Raw genomic sequence first — 19259 nt, 5'->3', positions numbered from 1 at the left:
TCAGAATTTAGTGCTTGTCATTGTAATGAGCACAGCTGAAAACCTTGCTTTTAATGACCAGCAGGCCAAGCAAAGTACAACTATTCATATGTGATTCAAACATCACACGATAAATAATCAAGATGACAAAGAAAATAAAGTGCCCTGATCAGTCTGTTTTCTCCCTTAAAATATATCATTAATGCTATTAAAATTATTAACACTGTTACATACATGTTTGTTCCTGCAAATAAGTAGCTTCTGATCCTGTCAGTTGCTGCAGCTGTTTGGCACAGCCAAAATACTTATTTAAATTACTTGGATTTTCAGTTATAGAGATTCATAAACACCCTTAACAATAACAAGGCAAAACTATCAATAAGACAAATCTGGAGACAGGTATGCAAGCAGTCAAAACTTTCTGCTGCTCCTTTCTCCTCAAAACTCTTACATTACAACAGTAAAAGCTTTGATTTAATTACGGTGCTTCATCACATAATGATCTAATTTTTCTCTATGAAATGCGTTATCAAAGTAGGTTGCGTTCTTTCTTCCAAAACATGAAGTTTCTTGTTCTAGAAGGAAGCTTGTTAGCGCTGTAATTTGAAGCAGAAATACAAAAAAGGAAGACTACTTTAAAAGGACAAACTTGAAAATAAAGAGCAAATTCTGTCACTGAATGCCCCGGAAGCTATCCAGAGATAACAAAAAACAGAGCCCTCTCTCACACAGATACTCACTTAGCTGTGCAAGAGGACAGTTATTACAGTTGGACAGTAGAATCTTGGTCTCTAAAATCCAATTTCCTGGCTTATGTGATTTTAAAATCAGTCACACTTTCCTGACCCAACTGAATGAAGCTTTAGATCTGCAAATTCCTTTGATGGAGTTAGTCTTGCATAGCCAATCTGCATTGCTTCAAGAGGAGGGGAACACTGAATTTCAAAACTAAAGAGACATTCTACACCTTGTAAGTTTATGCTTACAACTGTTAGATTTTTAATTGTTATATCATTGTGGATCTTCATACAGACCTTGGCTTCTGGATCACTGTTGATGCTACAAGAATCATCATCATCAGATTGTGGACCATTTCTGTGACATAAAAAAACACAAACAAAACAAAAAGACATAATCAGTCTTAAAATCATATGACAATTACAGCATTATGTAGAACAGAGTTGGTCATTGCACTGAAACTTCTGAAGTCATTGTACCTGAGCTTCAAAGAGGCATAGCGTAATGTTGCTCCTTCAAACTCTTTCAAACTTGGGTCTGGGTTCACAGTGGCTGCATGCAGGTCCTAGAGATAAAGGCAGTGCTATTAGTGAAGTTTTAATACTATTATAATAGTATTAAGTACACCATTGTGTTATTTCTTATCTCAAAGGGAAATTAAATCCTCCCTGCAAAGAAGCGATAGTATTTCTGGCTGAAGTTGAAAAGAGGCATGCATATATATATAAATATATATATATATATTTCTCAAGCTGCATTTCATTCAGTGCAGGCATTTTATTTGTTACATCATGACAGTTGCCCTGCTAGTTTAGATTGAATCCATCCCAAGTGGAAAGATCAGAAAAGGCAGCATGTTTGTGAGCTAGACATCCCTAGCAGTACCCCCATTTGCTTTGGCCTAGGTTATGAATGACATTCATGGAAAAATAAAAAGGGAAAACAGCCACTGCCATGCAAAAAACAAGGGTAATAGCAGTAAAGGTTCTAAAATCTGACAATATACTTGCCTTCCAAATGTCACTATTAATCTTTCCCCCATTCAGTACAGCAAAATCACTCCATGGCTGTTTCTAGACACATAATTATTCACACAGGAAGAAGCACATTGATAAAAAAAAAAAAAAAGAAAAAAGAAAAAGAAAAAAAAAACACAAGACACTGTTGTTAGCATTGATATTTACAGGATGGGTTAGGGAACAGATCACCTCAAACTTCAACTACTTACTCCACTATACCATGACATTTGGAGGAAAGAGGAGAGAAGACATGCTTCTAACAGTTACTTACCAAAACAAATGATTGAAACAAGGAAAGTTAATATAAATTAGGAACAGACAATGAAATTACTCTTTAACTATGATCTTAAAAGCAAGCAAAATGAATCTGAATATGAATGTTGGCCACAGCTGCTACAGCCTTTGATCAACAGCAATTAAGGGGAAACATTAGGATTTCCATTTAATTGGCACTTAAGTTAAAAGACCCTAGTGGCACTGGAACTAGAAATACTGAAACACAAAAAAAATATGTGCAAGGATAAGATATATACAAGTTAAAAATCAAATATTTCTAGAGACAAAGCACAAGAAAAAGGCAAGGAAGGGAATAAGGATTAGTAAGGAGTGCAGAGATCCTTTGCTGAAAAAGTATTTTTGAAAAGTCTAGCAGCTTTTTTAAAAAACAATCCCAAACCAATCACCCACCCTCTCATTTTCCATTCAAGTTTCTCAAAAATTTTCAGAGGTGTTCAGTGATACAATCAAGCAAGCAGCAGTGTGTTTAGCACTAAGCAACCTGAGTTTCAGGCTTTTCTGTAAAGCTTGAGAGGAACAGCTGGAGTGCCTCTCTCTTCTGTCTCACCAGGAGAGAATTCCCACAGTCCTCAATACAAGCCAGGAGATTTGATTGCTGGGAGACCCACAGCCACCTCTTTATAGCTTCACCAAACCAAGAAATCCTGAAATGAGTTCCCTTTTTAAGATGAGCTCTGCTGGGCTGTGCAGCTCAGCCCCAAGGTGACGTGGTAACCACTGATATGGCCCAATCTGCAAGGTGGGCTTCTCACCTCAGAAGCATTCTCAACATATCCCCACTGGAGGAATTATTTAATGAGAAATATCCCAGAAAGGAGTAACCCATTCCTAATATGTCTTTGTACTAATTGAATTGTTACCTTTTCCTCCCAAGCCTCTTCTCTTTTCATTATTAGCTGCTATTACTACCTACAGAACTTCTAGAGGCCTTCAAGACTTGGGATGAGTTAAGCTATAAGAAGACAACTACCATCACCAAATTCTGTTATGATCTCAAAGATACTCTTACTGAAATTTAAACACTAAAGCCTTTTCTCTGCACAGAAAATGGGAAAGAGGCAGCAAAATTTCTAAAATTTGGAAAAGACAGTGATTCAAAAAGGAAGTAATTTGACAACACATAAGAGAAAAATGAGATCTAAAACTAAATTAAATTTAAACAGCTGTGAAAAACCAAGATACATTTTCATACTTTTGAAGGGGAGGAAGGGAAGGAATGTTACAGGTTATTCATATTTAGCATTTATTAGCATTTTTGTTAAATCAGCAGGATTTTCGCATAATGCTTAACCAATAATTGCTTTGGATTGAAATTTACTGATTATCTTGTGAAAGAAAAACTGCCTTGCACTTTGTGTAAAAGTAATACATTTTTGCATTACTTTCCTTTTTAAAACATTTTGCCATTTCTATGCACAACAGCATAATTCCTCTCTATACTTTTTTTCTTTGATTCTCTGTTCAACAGTAATAACTTTTTCTTTATGCTAAATATCCAGAGTAAGCTACAACATAAAAATGGATGACTTGATCTGTTCTTTGTTGACTGCCCTCAGCTGTGAGCCACATTCTACCAAATGAAGCAAAGCTTCTGTATATTACATTATTTAAGAGACAGGGACACAATAAAATAAAATGAAGGGTAAGAAAAGGAGGAAACAAGACAAAGGGTAAAAAGGTGTTACTCGGGACTGAGGGGGAAGATGTTTCTAAATGTTTGTTTGACAATCTCATAACCTGAAAAAGCCCAAATAAACTTATTTCAGGACTGGCACATTATTTTTTATAGACAAATGTGATTTAGGTGAAGTATTTTTATGGACTCATAGAAGTCAGTTGGATCAGATATGAAACCCATGATGGACCCATGCCAGTCCTCAATCCTAGATTATACTTTTTCATCTGCTTAAAACCTATATATCTCCCAACCTTTTCAGAATGAAGAAATACAAATCCAGCATGGGGGAATGAGCTAAACCAGCCCTCTCAAAACACATCATCTTGAAGCACAGGCTTCCAGCAGCAATGAGGGAACCAGCTGTACACAGCTCACACACAGGTCCAGCTTGGAGGTGGAAGCTCTCTGCCAACAAGTGATGCTGCAGGTGGTAGTGCTGGGACAGAGGCATTTGGGAGCCCGTAGTCTAGACTGAATTCACAGCCTTCTGGGAAGTGTCAGATTGACCTTATCACAGATACCTGTATTACCCTTTCCCAGGGAGGGAAAGGAGGAGCACTTGGGTATGCAGCAGTGCAGTGAACAGGAATTGAAACAAATACCACCTTCCAGTGACTTGGAGGTGATACAGTGCTGGCATGTACTAATTGCAGAGAGACTAAAACCCAGAAATTCATGATAGGTAACACTTTCAAATTATTTCAATACCCCTATCTCTTAAACACACACTATGACTTATTCCTCTCTTATTGCTCTGCACTGGGGTTCTGTTCAGAACCAGCTGAATCACAAAGGATTATTCCTCCACTTCCTTTTAATAAAGCCTGGCATCCATGGTTTCAAGAAACACAAGACTTTTTCTAACTGCTCTTGCTGTAAATTCCAGCTATGCCTGGAGCCTCTGTAGCTGTTTCAGTATTTGGAAGTGGGCAAAATCCTGAGCCCAATTCATGCTCTTTTTTGAACTCCAGTACTGTAAATCTGCTGGTAGGTACTGTATTAGAATGCTATCTTAATGACCACTGAGTCAAACAGCCAGTACTGCTTCAGTAACATTAAGATGCTTATCAATGAATGCACAAACTGACAAAAAGCAAACACTTTTGCTTATATCTACAATTAAAATAAGTATTTTAATTAAAATATGTATTTTCTGTATCAACTTTTACAGCAGAGTATAAGATCTTGGTGCTTCCATAGAACTGTCTATGCATAAATCTTTGCTGGAACAAATTCCTTGCTGAATTAGAGCTGCCATATCAAAAATTAGGTGAGCCTACTATGTACTGACATACATGTGTGTCTTACTTAATACATCTATAATTATTTCAAAAATCTAATTCATACATTTTGTACTCTCATGATGCTGCTGAGAATTAATGATTATTATTCATAATCACAAACTATATTTAATTTAAAGCAAACAGAATCGTGAAAGGTTAAAAATACATGTGATACATTACCAGGAGGTCTGAAATTCTAATTGTAAAGACACTTTAAAAAGAAGTAGAAAAATATTTTAAATGAAAATACACCATTTTTCCTCTGCAGTTTACCAACCACACTGATTTCTGGATTTTTGTGAAAATTTTCATTTACAAATTAGGGTACCATTCTCTAGAGTAAGAAAACAATAATGGTAAAGTTATATTATTCACATGTATATTACAGGAATTTATACTAGAAGGCTGTGCAGCACTTTACATTCAGCATTTCTGATTTTTTCTTGTTATCTACCAGAATGGTAACAGTTACAGTTCTTTCTCCATGAATCCTCTCATAAATTATTTCCAGCATGCATGGGGCACAGTATGAGAACTTGACTGATGTAAATGGTAACTGAAGTCTTGTGGTCAAGTTTGCAGATCTTATGAGTAGCATTTATGAATGTGGGAACAACCTTTCTAAAACAATGAACAGGATTATACATTTTCAAGCCTACACAGATCAAAGTTTCAGGGTCAAGATGGCAATACATAGTTGAATGTCCTTAACTCCTCTTAACTTTCCTGCAAGTTAGTTTGGTGCATATATGAAGAAAATCAAGAACAGAAAAAATTTTCTCTCTAAATGAATTAAAAACCAAAAAACTAAACCCCTAGGGATTGCCTGATCCAAAACTCAGAGCCAGTACAAAGACCTCCCTTGACAGAGCTGTGGACATTTTTCTGAAAATTCAGTATAAAAATAATATAAAGCCAAACTTATTTTATATTAGTATTTAATTCCATAGAAGTATTCCCAGTATACTAAAACAAAGTGTTTGTACTTTCTTCATGAGAATTCATTTTATTTTTCTACTTACATGACACCAAACAAACCCTTGTATTGTACCTGAAAGCATTATTTTAAAAGGCAGTACCACATACTGCTCTTTCAGCACATGTGGAGGACAGAGTATATCTCTTTCTGTTTCTAGTTAAAGCCTGACTGCAACAGTGGTAGAAATTTGGTACTGGCAGGATGTACAGAAACTTACACTGGAGAACACTACATGTTTATTCAATAGGAACTAACCTGTAAAGGAACTAATGTCTCAAATCAAGACTCATATGTCTTTTGTGATATTCCTACCAACTGAGCCAAAAAGAAGATGCAAACAAAGAGTCCAGCCAGAAGTCTTTTATCATGTGCAAAAACTGTATGTATCCTGTATCCAGATAATGCAGCAATGCTTCAGCCTGTGCTACAGAACTGCCAAAGTTTCACACTCATCAGGCACTGCCTCTCCAATTTATCCAAATTTTAGGGTGTTTCACCAGGCACCACCATTATAAAATGAACACAGGGTATAGATACTTACGAGGTATTATCAATAAGTAGCTACTCTTTGGGACATAATGAGGCCACTTTAGCTAACAGCTAAAGGTGCTAGTTCAAAAAGTTATTTCAATTTTCCTTATAGTATGTAGCCCACAAGAAGACACAGCAGGTGCGTTACCTCAGTTTCTGGAGTAGGAGATGGAGTAATGGAACCCAGTGATCCTTTTCGTGAGCCCTGCAGATCTGTTGGGATGGACACAGGACGCTGCCATTGAGTTGTTCCTGTTGGTATGTGCCAGTAGTAGATCCCAGCAATGTCATTTATTTTTTTCCAACCAGGTGGTAAGTCTGGGTCTGTCTGAAATGAATGATCACTCCATATATCTGCTGAGAACAGAAAGAAAAAAAAATAAATCACACAAGGACACAAAGTTCTTCCATGGGTATTGCTGTTTTACAGTTCCTGTGCAAATGAACACCAGGAAAACATATCAAATTATTGAGACTCTATGTGACATGATAGATGAATACCTTCTTGTTATACTGCTGCTCTTAATCCCTTTTTGGAATTAAAATTTCCTTGTTAGTCTAGCCTTCAAGCCTTCCACTAGGTGTTTTATTATGGTTGTTTTTTTCTGAGTCTCTCTCATTTCTTCTACCCAAATTTATGCACCTACACAAGGACACACAAATGTCATGATAACTTGAAATAACTCTTATGCTCCAAGTGTACAGTGGTACGAACCAGACTAATTCTTCCCCATTGCCTCTTAAAAGGTTCTTAAATTACTGATCTGCCACTTGAAGACTAATCTAAGCAAGTTCTGCAGAAGAAATGCTACACAATATCATTACACTCAAATTTAATAAAAAACTTCACCTACAGCACAAATCTGAAATCAGCAACATTATCATAATCAGTTCCAGAAGCTCAGAAGTACTCTAAACATTCACTTTTAAATGTCTCCTGTTGTGGCCTCTGTGGGATTCAAGTATGTAGTTCCTGACTCCAAGGTCTTACATATTTTAAGGCCTATTCATCTTCAACCTTGCCCACTTTTGTTTTCCAGCTGAATAAATTGACTGCATTCTTCTCAACCACATAAAAGGCAAATAAATGAAAACACTTTCCACAATTTGGGCCACGTCATGCAAGAAGTAATGTGATCAAATATCTAAAAAACACAATGAAGTACATGTGCAACATCTGCAAGTCCAATTTAAGTTTAAAGTTTAGGCACAGCTTCTGTCCTTGCTGTACATACATATGAATGTATACACAGCTACTCAAACATACAGCCAGGAAAGTGTTAAGCTATGGTTGCATTGAACTGCGAATTTCAAACTAATCAACCAAAGACAATATACTGTTATTTATTGTTGCAATGACATGCAGTACCAGAAAGAGCTAAATAAGAATTACTTTGAAGTAAAAGCAGATAAAACTCACAGAAGAAATAATTTTTTTAACCCAGAGACTTAAAGAACATTTCTGCAACAATTAGTTACAAGAGAAGAAATTACCTCGTGTGTGAACAAACAGTTGGAAGGAAATAATGTAAAATACATGGGATAAGAAAATATCACCTAGGTGAATAATATTAATTTATTTTGAAAATTTCTCCATTAGCAAAAAAATAAATACATCAAAATATGTTTGCATATGCTGAGAAATTAAACAGGAATTAGGTTTGTTCTCAATTAACATAGCTCAGGACTTTGAAAGAGCAGCATTTCTCACACCAAATGACTGATTTATGTCTGCGTGCAGGTGCTCCTCACACAAAGGGACTGGCCTCAAACTGACTGATAAGCATGGCTGAACAGGGCAGCACCAGAGGGCATGTGCTCATCCTCAAACACCAGGCCTCATGTTTGCTATGCAAACCTGCTTGGAAAAAAAACCCACCAAAAAACATATGTGTGTCCTAGCTCATGCTGCAGAATGCCAGACTGGTAGGATAACCTTTTCCCTAGCACACTGACTGTTCTAACAGATAAAAGCACCCAGTGTGCAAGTCAAAGGTAATGTGGTATAACAAGAGATACCATCACAAGAAAAGATAACAAAATAATCATCAACATAGAAAATCTAACAAGACAGATCTAACTGTCTTGAGGCATCAGACCTACTATGGGATATCAGGACATCAGTGGCTTTACTCTGTTTGAATGTGGAATAACAGGTAGCAAAATAATTTTCCTCTAAATTTGAATGACCCCATTCAATGGAATGACCCCATGCAATGGAATGACATTTCAAAACATGTAATTTTTTTGCACAGCAGCTAGGTCTTATCTCCACTTCAAAGAGAACTTGGTGGTCATGATAAGAAAGGTATGGGGACAGAGAGTTGGTGTCTCTCTGCTTAGGTCCTTCAGCATGAGGGAACCTGCCCAAGCCAACTTCCTTCCTGAAGAAAATACTCTAGAGTAAGGCAACATGTCTAATGCAAGAAATTTTGCATTGAACTGGGAGTTGTACTTGGAAAAACAGACCTGTATTTTGCACACACATCTCTACTTCAGGTGAAAACAAATCCCACCAATCAGCATGGTTAGGGCACTGATTTACGGATAAAAAGAACACTCTTGAGTGAGAGGAAATGCAGCCCCAAAGGGCTTGAGCTTGGCAGAATACATGACTCCAAAAAAGAGACTGTAAAAATGCTGTACAGAGTTATTAGAGTGCTGGAAGTTCTGTTCCTGGAAGGTGCAGTACAGTAATAGCTCCTATGCCACAGGACAATTTAAACTGTTATTTCACATGCTAAAACCACATTTTTTGAAAGTTGGGAGACAGCAGCAAGGTAGAGTCATGCTAAGACAGAAAATATATTCAGGGAAATATGAGAGGTATCATTGCATCATTCAAAGGACACCTGCTCTGCTTTCCCAAGGATTCATTTCAACAGAGGGATTTCATTTTGCCTCCTTGGAAGCAGTAGCAGCAGACATGAGTGCACAGCCTCTGGCTAATGCAAATGCAGCTCTGCTGGAATTACTGCAAGCACTAGACTTTCAGTCAGTCTTTCTAGCTCAAAGAGGGCTTATTTCACTGTGTGGGAGCAGAATGCCCAAGTGAGACTGCTTGTCTGCAAGGCTCAACAATACTTGCAAACATTTGATCTACACTATCTAAATAGGTTAAGTAATAAAATACCCACGCTGTACAAAGATAAAGATGAGATGTCTCTTTTGTTCTGTACTTCTAGCTTAGTTATCTCAATGCTTATGATGGTTTTGTAACAATTTTTCTTCTGTCAAGAGCCTCTGAGGAAAAGGGATACCATCCCAAGGCCAGATTTGATCCAGACAGTGATTGCCTATCACTGTCTCAAATATATACTTCCACAGTGAAAGAATTAATTAAAAAGAAGTGTTCATTGTCCAGGCTGGAAGCATGATGGTACAAACAGAAACATTTTCAGTGTTTTCCAAAGGTAAAAAAAATAATCTGGCCAATAATAAATCTATAAAGTCACTTCTGACTCTGGCCCTTCCATTTCTCATATTCCTGCAGTGGATGGACAACATAAATGAAAAATTCAAACTGAAAAGCACCTTGTCTGTTAATAAGAGATCTGCATCAAAGATTCCTATGTCAAAAATATCAGAGAATGGGAGGGCAACAGTATCTAATATGTTGTCCTAGTGTTTGGGCACCAATGGGAAATCACTAGCTTCCTATCTGATGTCTGTTTTCCTAGTTGTGCTGAAGCATATTGAAGAGCTTTCCACCATATCACATGTGTATTACATACTATTACATGCTATCCTTCTGGGCAACAGAGGGGGAAGCACAAAAAGAAACTGGGAAGACAGGAAGTTAAAAAGGTTTAAATAAAAGTAAAAAGGTGGGGGGAAATATTGTTTTATTTTCTGAAGTTCCAAAATCTTGAAATGAGAATGTTTTACTTCTGTCTTCTGCATCTAAATAAAAGCAAAAGTAAAGGAGAAGAAGGCATCAGAAATTTAGTATTTTTGAAGAGATGCCAATGACTTCAGCAGTTCCAGGATCTAAGGGAAGCACATTCCCCCCAACCCCATATGCATGCTGAAGATCAAGTCAGGCACTGAAGGGAGAGGAAGACTTTGCGTTAACAACTGAGGGCAAGTGAAATTCAAAGAGCACTCTCCATTCAATAGCACAACAGAAAGAACGTGGGTCGTGTCTATTTTTATCCCATCTATTTCCTGCAGTGGGCTCAATGTGCAAGTTCAAATTGTTTGGTTTTAACAAAAATAATTCTCCAAAGATAACTTCTCCCCTTTCATACACTACAGCAAAATCAACAGCTTCACCTACTCGCATGAGTCACACCAATGATGGCCAGCGGGCAGCCTCGCCTAAGCATCACTGCAAGAAGCATGAATGCTATCCCAAAACAAATGCAGCAAAAATACAAGTCAACAGGTCAAATAATCATAAATCAGACACATCTGTCTAATTTGGAGAACGTTACTCAACGAGAAGTGAAAACCAGCCAGAAGGTGGTCATTTGTCACCATCTTTGCTCACAGCATGTAACTGGTTGTCATGACAACCCTGTCATCCTCCTTGCCGAATTGCTGAACCAGTCACCACTCACATGCACTCAAGGAGAGGAAGATTCTCTAACACTTTCCAGGAAAACATGCTGAAACGTGGGATTTGCAGGCATACACATAACCAGATTCTATCTGTGCCAAAATGATTTGTTGTTTCGATCAACTGTAAAATCAGCCGTAATCACAAAAGACTGACTTCATAAAAAATCCTAAGGAAGTTTGGGATGAATCATCTGTATTATTTTTCTTTTTCATGAGATGAAATCTTTGGCTGTATAAATGAGGTACTACAAGCATAAGAAGCATTCAAGCAGAGATGATTAATCTAATGGAAAGGAGAGGAAAGCACATTTGTCAACATTCAGGAAAAAAATCCAGAACCCACAACTAAACACAGTTGTTTTGCTGTCTTGGTTTATTTTCCCTTTCAATTGGTTTATTTTCCCACAACCCAAGTGCTGACATAATGACCACAATACTAGCACAATTACCAAAGAAAACAAGGGCAAGTGACTTCAGCAGAGGGGCTCTGATACATTTGATGACAGCTGTGGGTGAGGGTGATGGATGATACTATCCATCCTGCTTAAAAGGGAGAATTTTTGAGCTCTCCAATTTGTCTTCTCAGGGGCAATACAGTCTGAAGTGCAGAGGTGAATCTGTGAGAAACCAACACCACAGCTTGCATTTACAGGAGTTGATACTAACAGCAGCAGCAGGAAAAAGTACTGCAGAGTAAGAACGTGAGGAAAGGTCTGCGTGTTCCTTCCTGGAAAAATGGGAAAAAAATAGGTAAACACAAGAGGACTAGCCTGCTCACCAACCAGAAACATCCATCCACAAAACAAGCAGAGTCTGGTAAGGTGACCTGAATTGCTGTCTCAAGGGAGCTGTCGTGGCAACAGATGGACCAGGAAGAAGCCAGCCTCTGTTCCATTTGGACAAGGGTGACTGTTTAGCTCTTTAGACCAAGCAAAATCCTGGTGAAGCAGTGGTGACAACATGAAATTATACACATGTAGGAAGGATCATGTCAGCTTGAGCAAAAGCTGTTCAATTGCTATCTGAAGAGTGATGTACTGGACACAAATCCTATGGATCTTCCACAAACTTTACTGTGACAAGATCTCAATATCTTGACTGGGGTGTTGGACATTAGGAAAGCTGGACAACTAAGACAATGTGCTGGGCTAATTTTTTTTCTTAGCAGCCTGTAAGGTACTGCACATTACATTTGTGACCAAAACACGTGCTGGAAACATACCAGTGGTTTGGTAATTGCTGACCAGTACCTGCATAGGCCCCAGATTGTCTCTATTCTCAGCCTCAAGCAGACAGGCTAGGCATTGGCCTGCTAGTGCTAGTGTTTACATCGCTTTTCATGTATGATTATTTCTTTCTTCACTTACTAAGCTTTCTTTATCATGAGTCATGACTTCTCACTTTTGCTCTTCCAGTTCTCTTCCCCAACCCAGTGGTGGGAGGAAACAAGGCACCACAGAATTCAAAGCATATTGGCCAAGGAAGATTCAGGAAAAAAATAAGCAGGTGGAATGAAAAGGAGTCCCAAATAAGTGAGGGCAGAATATAAATGAATGCCCTTTCTATCAACTTGGTGCTTAAATGAGATAGTATCTGAACAAAGTGCACCAATACCTTAGAAGATTTCTACCATTCTACCAATTTTCAAAGCAGTCAGAATAATTTACTACTGTTCTAGCAAGTGATCTACTACTTATAAATATATTTTGCATATCACAGAATTACAGAATGGTTGGGGTTGGAAGGGACTTCGAAGATCATCTCGTCCAATCCCCCAGGTACACCTAGATATGGTTACACAGGATTATATCCAGGTGGGTTTTGAATACCTCCAGAGAAGCAGACTCCACAACCTCTCTGGGCAGCCTGTTCCAGTGCTTTCACCCTCACAGTAAAGAATACAACCAGTATTAGTGGGTTTCTACCTTATTTAAAATGCTAGTTCCCTTTTCCTTCCACTAGATGGCAAAAGCTTTTACTTAAAGAGTAGTCTAAAACACAGCAGACTGTTACCTCTAACTTGGTCTAAATCCACTGTGATCATGCATTGTGTGATTGTGAGCCAAAGAACCTCCTTATCTTAAAGGATTCTGAGCAGAAAATAGTTTATCAAGAGCTATTCAAGAGCATTTTCGTTATTAACCATTAGCAAATTACTAAAAATGGAATTGCAAGTTAGCTTTAAGGGCTGAATCAGCCGAGCAGCAATCTGCATCTGCTTTTCTGATTTTATTTTTTGCATAGTATCTCTTCTTCCCATGACTTTGCCCACAGAGAGCAGGACTGCACCATATGGTCTCATGTTCTGGCTTCATAACATATTGAACTACTTTATCTTGTTTTAGAAGCAGGGTTTTGCTTGGTCTAAAGAGCAAATGACCACCCCACCTGAGGGACTGCTAGACTCACAGAGCGAAGCCAGAGCACGCACTGTCACAGCAGCAGGCACACTGCACAGCACACCAAAGGAAAGCATGGAGTCCAGCCCTCCTTCCTTTCACAAAATTTATCTGTCACAACAACAGTAGCTAAGCATTTGGTAGAAAAACCAGGAAAATTATGTTGGTAGCAAGCAGCTCTGGATTTATGTATTTCTCTCTTAAAATAGTCTGATTCTCCTGTCTCCTCAAAGTGAATCAGTATGCTAGTGTCAAACCATTTGTAGAACAAACCATTAATTTTGGGCAATGAACAAATATAGTCTGGAATTTTCACACAAAACAGAAAGGTTCTATCTGTAATACTGACATAATGACACTAATTCAAGTTAAACACATGCAGGATGCCTGCAGAGCAGGAGGGGATGTTGTGCCAATGTCTGGCATATGGCAAGAGGGTCACCTGAACAGCTTCAACTCTCCACAAGGGAATTCCTGCACCATAGTGCTTTACTTACAACTAGCACTCATGTTTTGCAAGATTCAAATAGAGTTCAATATCTCCCAACCTGAAACTCTCCATTTTACTGGGATTGGCTGTAAATGCAAGTGGTTCCCATCTCCCTTACACTTTCTGGTAGTAGCTAGTGCTTCTTACCTTGATACAAGCCATGAAAGACAGAGGAACATATCTTAATCCTGCCAATACACTTGCCATCAACCCCTGGAACTAAAAAATGGCAACAAGGTTGGACTCCACACTTTGAATCCCAATTGTTTGAACTGAGGAACAGCTTTCTATCCTCTTTATTCTATCTCTCTTGTATCCTCAATAGTTTAAGTTGAGGTTTGGTGATGTCAGAGAGTGCTTCTTTAATCTGAATAACACAAGTAGTAAAGCAGAGTATGGAAGAATCTGACCAGCAGTCACCATGTTTTCCCTCCATTTTAGAAAAGGAACTGCATAAAAAATATTTGAATTTAAAGTCAGATACTGGGCTTCACCTAAAATATAATAAGACCTAGCTCTTGACTTCAGGAGTCAATGAAGAGAAAGGACTGCACTTCTCTGGAGAATAATGTGCATAAATATACTGATACACTCTGAAATTTTAGGCAAGTGCTCATTAGTGTTTTTGTGCATATGACTTACTAATTAAAAGTAAGTGAAGCTGCCCAATGGCACAGACATACAATTCTGCTGGTGGCTTGACTAAATCTGCTTTCCTTTGACAGCTTCATTTGGAGCACTGTGCAAATATATTCAAAAAAGCTTTTTCTGAATTTAATGATTCAGTGAAAACAGAACATAAAATTGAATTACAATGGAGCTACAGTCTGAAATTAAATGTTTTACTTCGCAAAAAAAAGCAAAGTTTGTGAAAGCAGTCATTTCCCCTCTCATACACAAACTCTGCTCATCCTTCAGTTCACACACTGCAGCAGAGGCTCTAGGATGCCATGAAAATAACTGATTTATCTTCACACCACCTTTGTGAGGCAGGAGAGTGCAAGCCCTGTTTTAAACAAAGTCAGTGAGGTGTAGGAGGAGAGGTGTGAGATGCATTAAATAACCCTCCTGGAGTCATGCCCAGGCTCCAGGCCCATGCAGCTTCCCTGCACCCAAGCACCAGACAAACACACAGTGCACAGTGATCAGCCACTGTGCTCTAGCATTGTCGCTCTGAAAATTAAGTCTTCTGATAATGTTTTCATAGTTTTAGTTACTTTCCCATGAAAGTCCTGTAAATGTAAGTTGTTTATCACATTCCTTCTAAGAAACGTCTTTTGATGGACGTTTCTCATGACCAGTGTGCTTGGGAAGGTGGTAACTTAATTATCCAATCCCTGGTCATTGTCGAGAATCTATAAATACTGGAGTCAGAGAATAAAGTCACAGATTTTTGTTCTGACACAGAGTGGTTGTGTGAATCATTTTGGGTCCTTTAGAGACATGGCATGACTACACATCAGAGTCCCCTTCCATCCTACAACATGGACTGCTCTTTCTAGTATGGCAAAACTTGGTCAATTCAGTACCATCAATAAAAGCCAGAATGTGACTGTTAACAATCTATATAATGGATTAGCTTGCCACTTTAAATCTGTAGTGAAATGTACATTAGAGAGCAAGGCTTCTGGTTTTTTCCAACATGGAAGCCAAAAACCTAATATTTCCCCATCTGCAAATTAATTTCATGTTGCTATAGTACTGAAGAGATGGGAGAATTTACTAAGATGAAAATCCACTTAGAGATGCATAAGCATGAAATTTTGCACAAGTCAAGGAAGCAGCACATTGGCCCCATGGCCTGCCTGCAGTGAGAGACACTAAGAGGGAAGCTTGAGCACCTCAGGCAGCTCCAGCTCATGCTGAGGGTTTGTAAGATGGTGAACTCAAGCTTCACCTCCCAGCCTTCAAACTTTGAGACCTTTTATAAGGGGAAAAAAAAGCTAACAACTAAACAACTTTAACCTTTTCAAAAGTAATTTTGTTTCAGCCGAACTAAGTATTTTCCTGCACAATGCATAGAGCCATACATGAAGTGCAATGTACAGCATCTACAAGAGGAAGGCTTTATGAACGGGGGCATCTGACAGCAGATGGAAGCTCCAGAGGAGCTGGCTGTGTTTCCACATGCACTGGGAGAAGGAAACATGCTGATAGCACACAGGGTTTCTCTTAGCCCTTCAGTTAATTCAAGTATTTCACATGACTACATTGGTTTATCAATTTTCTATTGAATCTTTAGTCATCATGTCCAAATTCCTTCTGGTATTAAGAAAACTCAAAGATGTTAGTCATCTTTGAAAGCATCCATCTACCACTAGAAATATGAGTATTTTCATTCTCTTATCTACTACATGGCACTCCAGCAGTAAAATCCTGTACTTTTCACAGAGTGGATTCATATATGTAATTGAAGCTAGGTTTAAAAATTTGCATTTAAGGAGATACAAATGGTATCTCTGATATACACACTAGCAAGAATTAGAAGAAATTTCAGAAAAAATAACTGTGGCCTAAGAAACCCTGGGAAGTCTAAGTTAGCAAACAGTAGCCAGGAACAAACCCAACACACAACAACAAGAGTCCTATGCCAGACAGCATTTGAAAGAGAAAAATAAAGGGATTAACTTTAAAATCCCACAGAACCACAACACAATTGCACTTGCAATTAGTACCACCTTCAATTCAAAGGGCATTAGCAAAATGGATGCTTTGAAAGCAAGGATAAACTTCACTTAAAGATGCATATGCCCAGAGCAGTTTTGAAAAGTTTTCTTTACTATGAACCCTGAGATAGAATACCCCTAAACACAAACACCTGCTTGGTAAGAATAAAAACATGCCAAAGCACGGGAAAACAATAGACAAAATCTCCAGTGTATGATAAACCACAAGCACTGAGCTCTATAAACACTGTGGAAAAGACTTTCTGGTGTTAAGAAATCCTGAAGATGTTTGTCATCACAAACAGCTGACTGTCATCACATGTTGTCACAAACAGTAAAATGAAATGCACAAGCAACAGAATGGTCTTCTCCCCCAGCTGAAAACAGTAGATAATCTTTGGTGGAAACCTTACAATTTGTGGACATGCCAGAGGACTGCAGGTGGTTTTGGAAAGCTGGAAAACCAGTTATATAGGATGTGAAGAGTGCCCTTTCTCGATTTCTATTCACCTTCATTGCTGAGCAGACAAAAGACTACAGATAGATCCTACAGGATTAGGATACACACAGTTTCAAGAGCTACTTTTTCAATGCACAACCTTCACCTTTCCATTTTCTTCAACAAAGATACCCATCTCTTTTTTATCAACTTCTTGCAAGTTCCTTTACTATTACTCTTCTGTCACTTCAAATCCTCACACACAATGGCAGGCAATTAATTACCTTTTGCCACTCTGTAAGGATCAAGGTTACAAAGTTTTTTGAAGGTAGCAATTTAGTATTTGCTGGCTGTTGAAAAAGTTACTTTAGGAGCCAAGATCAAGATAAATGTCTACAGTTTTAATGTAGGATTGGACTATCACAGGACTAATGCATGCACTTCATGTGCCCTACTATAAAAATGGATGTAGCAGAATTAGAAAAGACAGATAAAAATCTCTGTGCAGGAAGAGACATTGAGTAAAACACAGCTCTCCAGCCTGGAGAATGAATTCTGTAGTAATGAAATACAGGGAGGAGGGGATGATGTCAGAGAAATCTGTAAAATCATGAATGGTGGGAAGAAGGCAAGGATGGAAAGGAAATCATCATTCACTGTTATTTACTGCTTCCTAAAACAGAAAAGCAAGTGGCATCTAATGAAATTATTTGAGAGAAATTTTATAAAATAAGGAAACACTTTTTCATATAATACATAATTTGATTATGGAGCTCATGGTCACAGGATGTTGTGGATGCCAGAAATACAAATGAGAAAAAATTGATTTAATAAATTAACATTAGAAAAGTCTATTAAGGGCAATTTAAGAAGGTAACATGAATGATATACCAAGTCTGAAAGTTCTATAACTATCAATTACTGAAAGTGAAAAAGATGTAATAGGAGGAGGACCACTTCATGCTAGCCCCATTTCTGTTTTTAGTCAAGCCAAAAGTTTCAGCTACTGATGCCTGTGGGAGAAGGAACCCATAAAGAACAACATGAGCCTAAGGTCTGCTGTAAAGGGCCATTTGATTATGTACAACATGGAACTGTAACCTCTGCAACTCTTGTAAAGCTCTGCCTTCCATTTACTGAATTAGCTTACATAGGAAATAGTGGAACTAAGATCATTATTGAAGACTTTGATAAAAGTTACCACAGCAGTTATACTGGATCAGATTAAGAAGCCTCATTGATGTGAGAACTCTCAAACCAATATATCCAAGCTTCCTCTAAGTGATTTATATATAAATATAGATATACATTCCAAGAATGAAAATAAATAATAAATTTATTCTCATAAATACTAAGGTATTCTTTCCCTTGTAAACTCTGTAACCTAATTATTTCCCTTGTAACTTTCCTACCATGAGACACAGAATAATCTTATAGGACAATAGAAACACAGGAGTTATGGGACTGAATATTATCTTTTCACACTTGTCCCCTCCCAAGTTATATTAACATGTATCCAAAAGGAAGACTTTACTACTTTTATACCTAATTATGCATCACCATTTAACAAATATAAATTTATTTATAAGCAAATAGAACAGATTTATATCTGCATGAATAAGGAAATGGGGACACAGCTGAACTACTGAGGAGCGGTTAACAGATCTGTCTGGTGATTAGTGGAGAGACAACTGCTGTGGAAAGGTAATTAGCACTGCTTACACTACATGCTTTTACACAGGACAATTACTACAGATCAGGAAAGCTCTTATGTCAGTAAGTGTTTATACAGTCTCGCTGCCCTGATATTATTTGCATTCCAGAAAATTTCAGAAGTAGAAAGGAGAGATGACAGCAACATACTGTAAGCAAGATGCTAGCCAGAAATTCAGTTTATGCACTGATAACAAATTCTCAGTGAATCCTGCCACCTGAAAATAACCCAGATAAAACAGTGGCCAGGAAAACACACAATCCTGACACAGAATCTGTAGAACAATAAACCAGAAGTCAAAATAATGCAATCTGGTGGCCTTTACACTGACCCCTTTGCAGTAATGTTACCAGAAGGAGAAAAAGAGTTTTCTCTCTCTCAAACTTTGACCACCACCTTACCCCTCAGCAAGTCATAAAAGCACATCCCACCAAAAGCCCTTTAGCATTTTACCAAATGAGGTAGTTGATTTGTTCATTACTAC

The 19259-nt window shown here is 38.0% G+C and overlaps 1 protein-coding gene across 16 annotated transcripts in view; it reads right to left on the bottom strand.

Annotated features, from left to right (window-relative positions):
* The window catches only part of APBB2 (amyloid beta precursor protein binding family B member 2), a 162364-nt gene that overhangs the window by 56100 nt on the left and 87005 nt on the right, over positions 1 to 19259 (bottom strand). For 9 of the 16 annotated variants that reach the window (XM_015624830.2, XM_015624838.2, XM_015624839.2 and 6 more), the window contains 4 exons: positions 6653 to 6861; positions 1728 to 1790; positions 1197 to 1282; positions 1014 to 1074 (listed from right to left, as the gene is read on the bottom strand). In XM_015624830.2, coding sequence (XP_015480316.1) covers positions 1014 to 1074; positions 1197 to 1282; positions 1728 to 1790; positions 6653 to 6861 — 419 coding nt within the window. The remainder of the gene's footprint in view (positions 1 to 1013; positions 1075 to 1196; positions 1283 to 1727; positions 1791 to 6652; positions 6862 to 19259) is intronic. The other 7 variants (XM_015624837.2, XM_015624841.2, XM_015624843.2 and 4 more) reach the window with 3 other exon arrangements.

This window comes from Parus major, chromosome 4, assembly GCF_001522545.3.
Source record: "Parus major isolate Abel chromosome 4, Parus_major1.1, whole genome shotgun sequence".
Classification (NCBI taxonomy): Eukaryota; Metazoa; Chordata; class Aves; order Passeriformes; family Paridae; genus Parus; species Parus major.
The sequence above is the reverse complement of the archived record's forward strand: the minus strand, read 5'-3'. Positions and strand labels throughout refer to the sequence as shown.